This window comes from Nestor notabilis, unplaced genomic scaffold (genome assembly GCF_000696875.1).
Source record: "Nestor notabilis isolate BGI_N333 unplaced genomic scaffold, ASM69687v1 scaffold2894, whole genome shotgun sequence".
Taxonomy (NCBI): domain Eukaryota; kingdom Metazoa; phylum Chordata; class Aves; order Psittaciformes; family Psittacidae; genus Nestor; species Nestor notabilis.
Window position 1 is genome coordinate 49,625 of NW_009926846.1, and position 9,536 is coordinate 59,160.

Sequence of the window (9,536 nt, forward strand, 5' to 3'; positions counted from 1 at the left end):
CATGCTGCTTTGTGTCATTTCCACCACTGCAGAAGAGGGCTACCTCATCTCAGTACAATGACATGTAATGTAGCCAATAGCTGTATTTAGCACACTTGGATGTTTTTCAAGGCAAAGTGACAAGCTAGAGCAAGAGTTCATTCTGTGTTACTGCTTCGTGTAGTACTACAGAATTCAACCATAGTCAATATGTGTCTAGGACCACTTCACCCAATAGGATGAAATCTGTACCAGAGCATGAGGAGCAAAATTAGTAAGTAGTTCCCTTTTCCTACATTCTAGAAAATCTTACATTATGCAACAGAATAAAAAGATAGTTTTTTCCACCCGAAACAATCTTTAGAAATGGTCTTGTAATAAGGCATCACAGAAAAGAATGTGGCTCAGGGCAGCACTGCTGTTCAAGGGCTGTCAGAGTTTCCAGGAGTCCAAATGACTGTCCTTATCTGCTGCTGTGCACACAAACACGAATTATTTCCCTTCTTTAAACCTCTTTTTTTTCTGTCTATACAATGGAGATGAAAGACTTTGCATAGCAAATACCATTGAGATCTAAGGATAACAAATATCCATAAAGCAGATCAGTTCTTATTATTTAAAACATAATCTATTATGTTTGCATTCCTATGTCTGTTTGGTTTTCTACATTTAGAGGCTCTGTATGATATTTGATTTTATACTACATGAAGTGAAGGTTACATAGAGATAACTACCAAATTTATGATCAATAGAAAATTGCCAATATTTTCTCCCAACCGATTCTTTCCAATCATCCAGCTCAATACAACAATAAAAAGCTCTGAATTGACATTGTTTCCCTATTTCATGCCCTGTTCAAATTCCCAAGGGATGACTCATTTAATTAATTATATCAAACTATCTAGTTGCTTTTATTGACAAATCCATTCATATGAAGAAGGCTGCAAATTCCTCTTCAGGTTAGCATTGTCCTACTGGTCCATTTTTAAAATTAAAGCAAATTTACTGTCATTTCTCATATAGTTTTCTGCAATGCTTTTGCTGTTAAGACTCACATTTGTAAAGTGCCCCCACTGACACATATATAGGAAGTGGAAAGTTCTTGTTTTTCCTAAATGTGGTTAATGAGAAAAAAGGAGGCAGTTACTGTCAAATGGACTGTGAACTAAATACGTTGCTCAGCCTTCACTGGGGAATTCAATTAACCTAATCACAACCCAGAATACAGCTCTTGCATGACACCTGGAAGCAGAGACATGGTCGGCCACTTTCCAACTTCCTCTGCTTGACAGCTTGCTCAGCACAGTGGCATCGAAACAACTGCTCTGAGGCTATTAAGTGCAGTTAATCCAAGGCTCAGTTTGCTTAGGGATGGGACTGATCAGTGTGAGGTATATGAGATCAAACACAATTAACAGCAGGAAGAATTTAATCCCACTGGTCAAATGTCCCAGACCATGGAAGAAAATATGAATCTAAACTTGGGTTTGGTTAAGAATTTTATTCATGGCAGCATTTTTCTATGCAGCTGATTGACCCAGGATCCCATATTTTTAGAAGTGGGAGAGGAGTAATTTAAAATCTAGATGAAAAATTTGAAGCTTGGACAATTCTTTTTTCCTTTTTCATAGAAGGTCAAATAAGATATTTTATGCTCCAGGGAATTTCCCAATCTTTCTCTGAGTTTAGAAAAATGAGCAGATGCTGCTTTCTGATTTTGGAAATCATAGCTCTCTCCAACAGATTTCAAACACTCTTGCTAAGATTTAGAAGAGTCTCTTGCCCTGTGTGGCAAGTAGGGATCTGCTTTATTTCCATGAGATTTCCATCCAAAGTTGTTCTAGAAAGTGTTTAGTTCTATAGAAGACCACACATTTACCACATCTACAGAAATTTGTGTCATTAATTCCTTGGTAAACCAAACTCTTGTAAGGCTTCTTCCCTGTGAGGGTGGTGAGGCACTGGCACAGATTGCCCAGAGAAGCTGTGGTTGCCCCATCCTTGGCAGTGTTCAAGACCAGGTTGGACAGGGCTTGAAGCAACCTGGTCTAGCGGCTGGTGTCCCTGCCCGTGTAAGGGGGTTGGTACTACATGAGCTTTAAAGTCCCTTCCAGCTCAAACTAGTCTGGGATTCTATGATTCTATGATTCTTCAACTGCATAGTCAAGAAATCTTTGACTCTTAACATTTTTCTCTGGAATTAACAAAACATAGCAGAGTTGTACCTCAAAGCAAGCGCCAGTTACCTGTTCTATTATCATCTTGTTTTTATACTCAAAGCTAAAAGAACAAACTAACAAAACTAAATATGTAACTGGGCATAAGCATAAAGGAGTTCAGTGATTCTAAAAGCAGCACATATGAATGTATTAAAATAAATGACTAATAAAATGATTCCTCTAACCAACATCTTTGCTTTGGATTTGCACAAGAGGTGGGTTGGTTGTTTTTTTACCAAATGCTGAAAACTTCTGCAGAACTTTACAGTGAGCATGAAAAATTTTATCGTTCTGGACCTGGGCTCTAATCACTAAATTACATTCCAATGAGTTCACCAGTCCTTTCATCTTTCTATTAATTTTGTAAATATTACCATTTTGACACAAAAAAAAACCAACCAAAAAACACAAATGCAAAAAACAAACCTACTCTGGATGCTCTAGGTAGGAAAACTAAGAGAGTTACAGAATCTTAAACCAGCCCCAAGTATCCATCCATTACAGAATCAATAAAAATAGTTTAAAATTTCCAGTTATGGAGCAAGTGCTCACATACTTTTTAAATATTATACATTTAAGATATATAGGCCATGTTTGTTAGAGTATATTTAGGTTTTAAAAGCTTAGCTCAGAGTTTTAAAATTACACTGAAGTATGTTTATCTATGTCTCATCAGATATAACAGAGGTAAAAGCCCTGCTCTGGGATTTACTTGTCAATTAGTCTGTGAATTCTCATTCTGTCATAGCACCAAGCACAGTTGAAAAAAGAGAATCATTATGGGGTTTTAGGAATACTAAAATTAGGAAGACTAAATTCCTATATCAAAGTTATAATTTTATGATTCAACTAAGTTATAAGCTATCTGTGAACTATTTAAGCCATATACATATCATTAAATCAACTACACAGAATTCAGAAAGACCTTATTTTGACTGCAAATCTTGTTCTTCTTGAGCTAAGACAGCAACTTTTCAAATAGCACAAGGAAGAATAGAAGTTAGACAAAGATAATATCACACATTCAAAAAATGCAATTTTCTTGATTAGGATATTAGAAACCCTTAAAAAGCCAATGGAACTCAGGAATGCAAAAATTCAGCAACACTGTTTCCCTTATTTACAAAAATGGAACTAGTTTGTCAGCAGAAGACCCTAACATGCTCACTGGAGTTACTCCAGGCTGACATTTATAGCCTCAAAAGGCTCTTTTTAGCTAGGCCAGTACAGTCAAGGACACTTGGGTCTTCGCACTCAAGGTATATTCTTTCCAGTTTTACCATGTGTAAATTTAACTAATGAAGAAAAATTAAACATTAGTTAGGAAATCTGATTCTTACGCACTGGTTTCAAGAATAATGTACAAACTCCCTTGCAATCCTAACTAGAGAGAGCTAGTAGAAAATCATGCACAAGTGAAAATCACCTTAGATAAATATGGTACCCTGTCCTTCTTTTGATACAGACCAGGATATGGGTGGTTTCTGGGCTGCAAGCTCACACTGAAGCTGGCTCATGTCAAGGTTCTTATCAACCAGCACCCCCAAGTCCTTCTCCTCAGGCTGCTCTGAATCTCTTCTCCGCCCAGCCTGTAGCTGTGCCTGGGATTGCCCCAACCCAGGTGTAGGACCTTGCACTTGGCTTGGTTAAACTTCATAAGGTTGGCATTGGCCCAACTCTCAAGCATGTGAAGGTCCCTCTGGATGGCATCCCTCCCCTCCAGCGTATCAACCGAGCCACGCAGCTTGGTGTCACTGGCAAACTTGCTGAGGGCGCACTCAATCTCCCTGCACTAAATAGCTGAACTCATACATGAAAGTGAAAAATTTTGGATGCTATTAGCAGATAGTCTTATTAAGCTATCAGTTGCTTTAAAAAATAGTGATTAAAAAAAACCCAAACCTCAAATGACTATTTTTCAAATGCACAATCAAGAAACTGAGAATGTGATATTGTATAAAGTATTTTGCACTGTTCTGATGCTAAAACGCCTCATGCTTTAAGAGGAATTTTTGCAGGTCATTAGTTCATAATGCAAACCAGCACTCTGGGGTATTTTTAAAGGAAAATGAAGGTGGGAGGAAAACAAGCTGAGCTATTTTGTTTATGCCAGCACAGACAACTGCATTTCTAAGTATTTGATTCAGCTGAAGCTCTAGCACTTACGCAGTTTTAGTGGCACATGCTATAGTGACAGTGAAAGTGACTGAAATAAATGCTGAGGCTTTTTGCAAGTAGCATCATGATATGCAGCATGTGTCTAAGATAGGAGCTACACCAAGTATATCCATCATACACAATTTTCAGTCCTCTTATCTCATCCCCTAGTGTCTCCTTTCTCTTCTATTATTTACCGGGAGGAGAGACGGAAGGTTGCCACAAGATTATTTCAATGGCAGCTTCGACTGCCCCAACCAGTTTTCTGCTCAACGCCTGTGACTGACAATTAGTTCTGCCTGAAGGACAAGGATAGGAGAGATTTCTGAGTGCCAATCACTGGAGCATGACACATGCTGTGAGTGAAACATATAGTGCTACTATAGTAACTTAAGGACATTATTTTTAATGCAAAACTGTGGTAAAGAGAATTTTAAGCGAGTTATATGCAGCTAGCATTTATTTTTGTGGCACCTGACTTAACATGAACAAAAGAAATGAACCTGAGCTACAGAGTTTGGACCCAGATCTAAACTGCCTGTAATTCAGCAATGCTTAGATCAGTGTTAAGACCCACCTTTTGTTTCATCTGCAGAACATGAGACCTTTTCAGACTAATCATCCTAATCTGATATCCTCATGTGCCTTCATCCAAGTTATCTGCTAGCTTGACCCACACAACAGCACAGCTCAGCAAGCTAGTGTTAGTAAACCTGTGAAAGTATCCAAATTGCACAGCCCTTATCTTAGGCCATCTAATACTATTAAGGACGTCCCTTAGGCTCTTCTTTTATGGAAACTTCTCTAGCAAAACAATGCAGAACATACTTAAGAAAAGCCTAGGCTTCCAAATAGTGCAAGAAAACCAAGGTTCATCACCTGTAGAGACCTACCTTAGTAGTTTGTGAACCAAGCTAAGGGAAGTTATCCCTAGGGATCCCACTGCTGATAGGAGAAACAAAAGCATCACAAGAATTAGCCTAAGGTCACAAAACAAGTGGGTAGCAGCATGACACTAAATACTACTACTTCTCTTCTTGCCTTCATTTCTGGCTGTGATTTCTAATGGGAGATTTGGGAAGTTACATACCTTTCAAAAGATAAGTGAATGTGTTTAGAAACTCTTCATATGACTGCTCATGGCTATTAATAAATTGATCAAGGATGCTGCTGTTCAACAGTGGTTCTTCCATCATCCACACCTTAACAGTCAAACAGGTATATCTGCTTTAGTAGGCTGCTTCTGCAACAGAAAAAAAAAGAGCTGCATATATCTGCAGGCAGAAAACAAGAGTACCTAAGTCAAAGAGATGAGCACTAGAACGTCCACCTTTTATTCTCTCCCTTGAAGTTCTGACCTTGCAAACATTTCCTCCCAAAATTCAAGTGGACATAGTAATTTTAAGCACAAAGGGAGAGATTGATGCCTGAAATTTCTTTCCTTTGGTAGTATGAGCCACAGAAGTGCCAAACTCTCTTGGTAGTGCTCATTCCCCCTCATTTTCATAGAATCATAGAATCACAGAATAGTTTGGGTTGGAAGGGACCTTTTAGCTCATCTAGTTCCAACGACCTGCCACAGGCAGGGACACTTTCCACTAGACCAGACTGGCCAAAGCCCCATCCAACCTGGCTTTGTTCAGTCTTACAACGCCTGCCTTCTTTGCAGGAACAATGCCAACGCTCACTAGCATGATGGATTTAACAACAGTGACACCTATACATGCAAAACTTGTACTGGATCCATCATTCTGCAGGTGCACTTCTCACTGTACCATCAAAGCCACTAAATCCAGATTTTGGAGGGCATGTCAAATTATGATGACACATGTATGTATGCTGAAACAGTACACAGGACAGGAAGGGTAAGATGGGACTGGGCAGGCATACAGGAAAGCGAGGACCATTCTCAAGAAGAGAACAAATGCTGAGAGCTGAAGGAATCCCATAGAAGCTTCTCTGGACTTGAAAGCTCCACTATCCACATCACATAGCAACAGTTTTCTAGACTAACTCCATCACTTTACAAGACTCTAAATGAAGCAATTAATGGTCCTGAAATGGCTCAGTAAAATATGCTGAAATTAACCTGCCCCTCACTTATAAAAGCTGTGTAAACAATAGAATCACAGACTAGTTTGAGTTGGAAGGGACCTTTAAGTCTTCCAGTGTTTTACAAAAAACAAATCAGTATTAATCTCTTGGTGGACTGACCAAACAGAATGTCATTTACCAGACTCTCAGAATGGTTTATGCAAATGGCAGTGGTTTCAGAAGGAAGCAGTGCCTTCTATTCCTCATTATTGTTCAGTTATTACAGTCTTTATTCGTGGTAAATTTCATTGTATGAAAGACAGCAGTGATTTTTAAGGCTAGTGTCAAGGGAAAAAAAAAAACATATATTTAATCAAGAAAATGATAATACAACCTTTTGTTCTTCTTTGGCACCTGGTGTCTAGGATCTCCAAGTCCTTTATAAACACTAATGAAATAAACTTCACAATAATCATATGAGGAATAGCAAACAAATATTATTCTAAATAACAGACAAAAAAACTGAGTCACCAGGAGGAGTTTAAAAGACTTCAAAGCAAATTAGGGGAGGGCTGGCAGTAAAGCTTAGATTCCTTGACTCTAAAATGTTCTAGGAAGCTAGAAGATTGATAAGCAATTTGAGGAATAGTTGTATCCTTAACGAAGCTGAATGGCAGCTTTGGCCATCAGCCTGAGATTAAGCAAAATCTCAGGTGTTACCAAAATGCTATAGCTCAATTCTTACTCTGCTGTGCAGCCTCTACTTCCTGCAGAAAAAAAAAAAAAAACAACAAACAATAAAAAAACAGCAGAGAAAATTCCCTGGATATTCCAAGCATAGGAAGAGACTACTGCCGCTCAATTAACAGCATTTTTTTTTTTACCAGAAAATAGATTCAAATTTTACTTAAGTCAAAGCAGTAAATCCAGGGTAACTCTCCTACAGCCAACATAGTTATTACAGGCATTAGTATATGAAATTTGCTATGAACTATGCCAAAGGTATTCATCTTGTGTTAAGAAATAAAAAAACCCTGTCATTTGTAGGCCACATTTCCTTATTTTTTCTTCTGAAAAAAAAAAAAAAAATAATAAAATTGTAATGCGAGTTCACTGAATTATGCATAAAAATAATCCTAACTGGAAATGAGGGAAACCCTCTATGTCATTCTGGCATCCATACTCCATCACTTTTTATAAGAACTTAATGGCTTTGCTTCAAAAATCTAAAGCAAGAAACAGAATGCCAAATGGACTAAAGAGGTACTAGTCCAACAACACACCTGAAATCTTCCTTGCACAGCTGTTATTTACATCTACAGAATAATCTCCTCATGGAAAGGAAAACCAGCCAGGTTCTCATGAAAGCCTAGGTTCTGTCAGAAGAACAGCACTGACTCGAACAGAGATACTTGCAGCTGGAACTACTTGTGTCCCCCCTGTTTTCAATTATTTGGAGAACTGCAGGGTGCTACTGCATCCTCTTAAATGAAAGCAAGCACAGAGGAAGGTATTTGCAGAACACCCGCTGTCCCTGAAACTGAACATATGCTTCAGGTGGAATAGATGGCATTAGGATGCAAGGCATTTGACACTGACCTGCACAACATCCTTGTCTCTGAACTGGAGGGCGTGGATTTGATAGATGGACCACCTGGTGGATAGGCAATTGGCTGGATGGTTACACTCAAAGAGCTGTGGTCACCAGCTTGATGTTCAAGTGGAGACCAGCAAAAAGTGGTGTTCCTCTGGGGTCAGTGTTGGGACCGGCACTGTTCAACGTCTTTGTTGGTGACACGGACAGTGGGATTAACTGCGCCCTCAGCAAGTTTGCCAATGACACTAAGCTGTGTGGTGCAGTCAACACACTAGAGGGACTGGATGGGATCCAGAAGGACCTGGACAAGCCAGAGAGATGGGACCATGAGAACCTCGTGAAGTTCAACAAGGCCAAGTACAAGGTCCTCCACTTGGGTCAGGGCAATCCCAAGCACACATACAGGCTTGGGGAGACTGGATGGAGCAGCCCTGAGTAGAGGACTTGGGGGTGTTGGGTGATGAGAAGCTCCCCATGACCTAGCAGTGTGCGCTTGAGCCCAGAAACCCCATCCCCTGCCACTCTGGCAGAGCATGAGACTGAGAAAGTCCTTGGTCAGAGTAAACATTACTTAGCAACACCTAAAAACATCGGTGTTATCAGTGTTGTTCCCAGACTGAAAGTCAAAACCACAGCACTGCACCAGCTACTAAGAAGGAGAAAAAATGACTGCTGTAGCTGAACCCAGGACACAATAACTTCCTTGGACTGTCATGAAAAAAAGAAAAAGAAAATGTACAATAATTGATTAGAATCACTCACAGTTTATGAATTGGATACCATCGCATCTCTATGAACACAATGACTGCACTGCTCTGCTAGAGAGTAACTAATCCTGACATCAAAACTCATCTTCTTTTTCCCAAAAGGCATCAAACTAACTTGGAGGTTTCAAGGCAAGTAAGGCAAGGATATCTGATCCTTTTACCATGCTGACTCTGGATGGTTTCAGAGTCAAGTATCAGTAAGTGATGCATTCAAGCAACAAATGCACTTTCTTCTTGCATCTCTTACTTATCCATCCAAATTACCATAATGAGGTTTCTTGAGGCGATCATTCATTAAGCCTTGCTGATAATGAGCAGATTGTGAAAAATCAGTTTTATTTCTCCAAATACAGTCTTCTTCCCAGCAGTTTAAGCCAAACCAGAAATCTCCACCTTGAATCACAGATGCTTGTCAAGTCAATATCAGCGTGATTTCAATTACACAGTTATTAGCTATATTAAACAATAAAAAATGTGGTGGAATATGGGCTTCCTGGTTTATGCTGCATTTTTGAGTGCTTTATTATGTTTACATTACATATAATATAGGAATTGAAAGAAAAAACAAGATTCTGAATTTTTAAATGGAAAGAGCAATAAATTAATCCTCTCTACAAACTCACTAAAACCTGGCATAATTTTATTTTTCAGGGGAAAAAAAACAACTTCACTAGTATATCTGGCATATGTTCAAGTCAGGTTTCCACACTATGAATTTGCTCTCCCAAAAGTCATTCTCAACTATAAAACAGATATTCAGAAATGTTTATTTATAGATCACTT

At 38.9% G+C, this 9,536-nt stretch overlaps 1 protein-coding gene across 1 annotated transcript in view; it reads right to left on the minus strand.

Moving 5' to 3' along the window:
* Window positions 1-5,551, minus strand: part of LOC104405157 (chromosome unknown open reading frame, human C11orf74) — a 35,320-nt gene extending 29,769 nt beyond the window's left edge. The window contains 1 exon segment of the mRNA XM_010013772.1: window positions 5,446-5,551. Within this exon segment, the coding sequence (XP_010012074.1) occupies window positions 5,446-5,551 (106 nt within the window).
* Window positions 5,552-9,536: the final 3,985 nt, after the last annotated feature.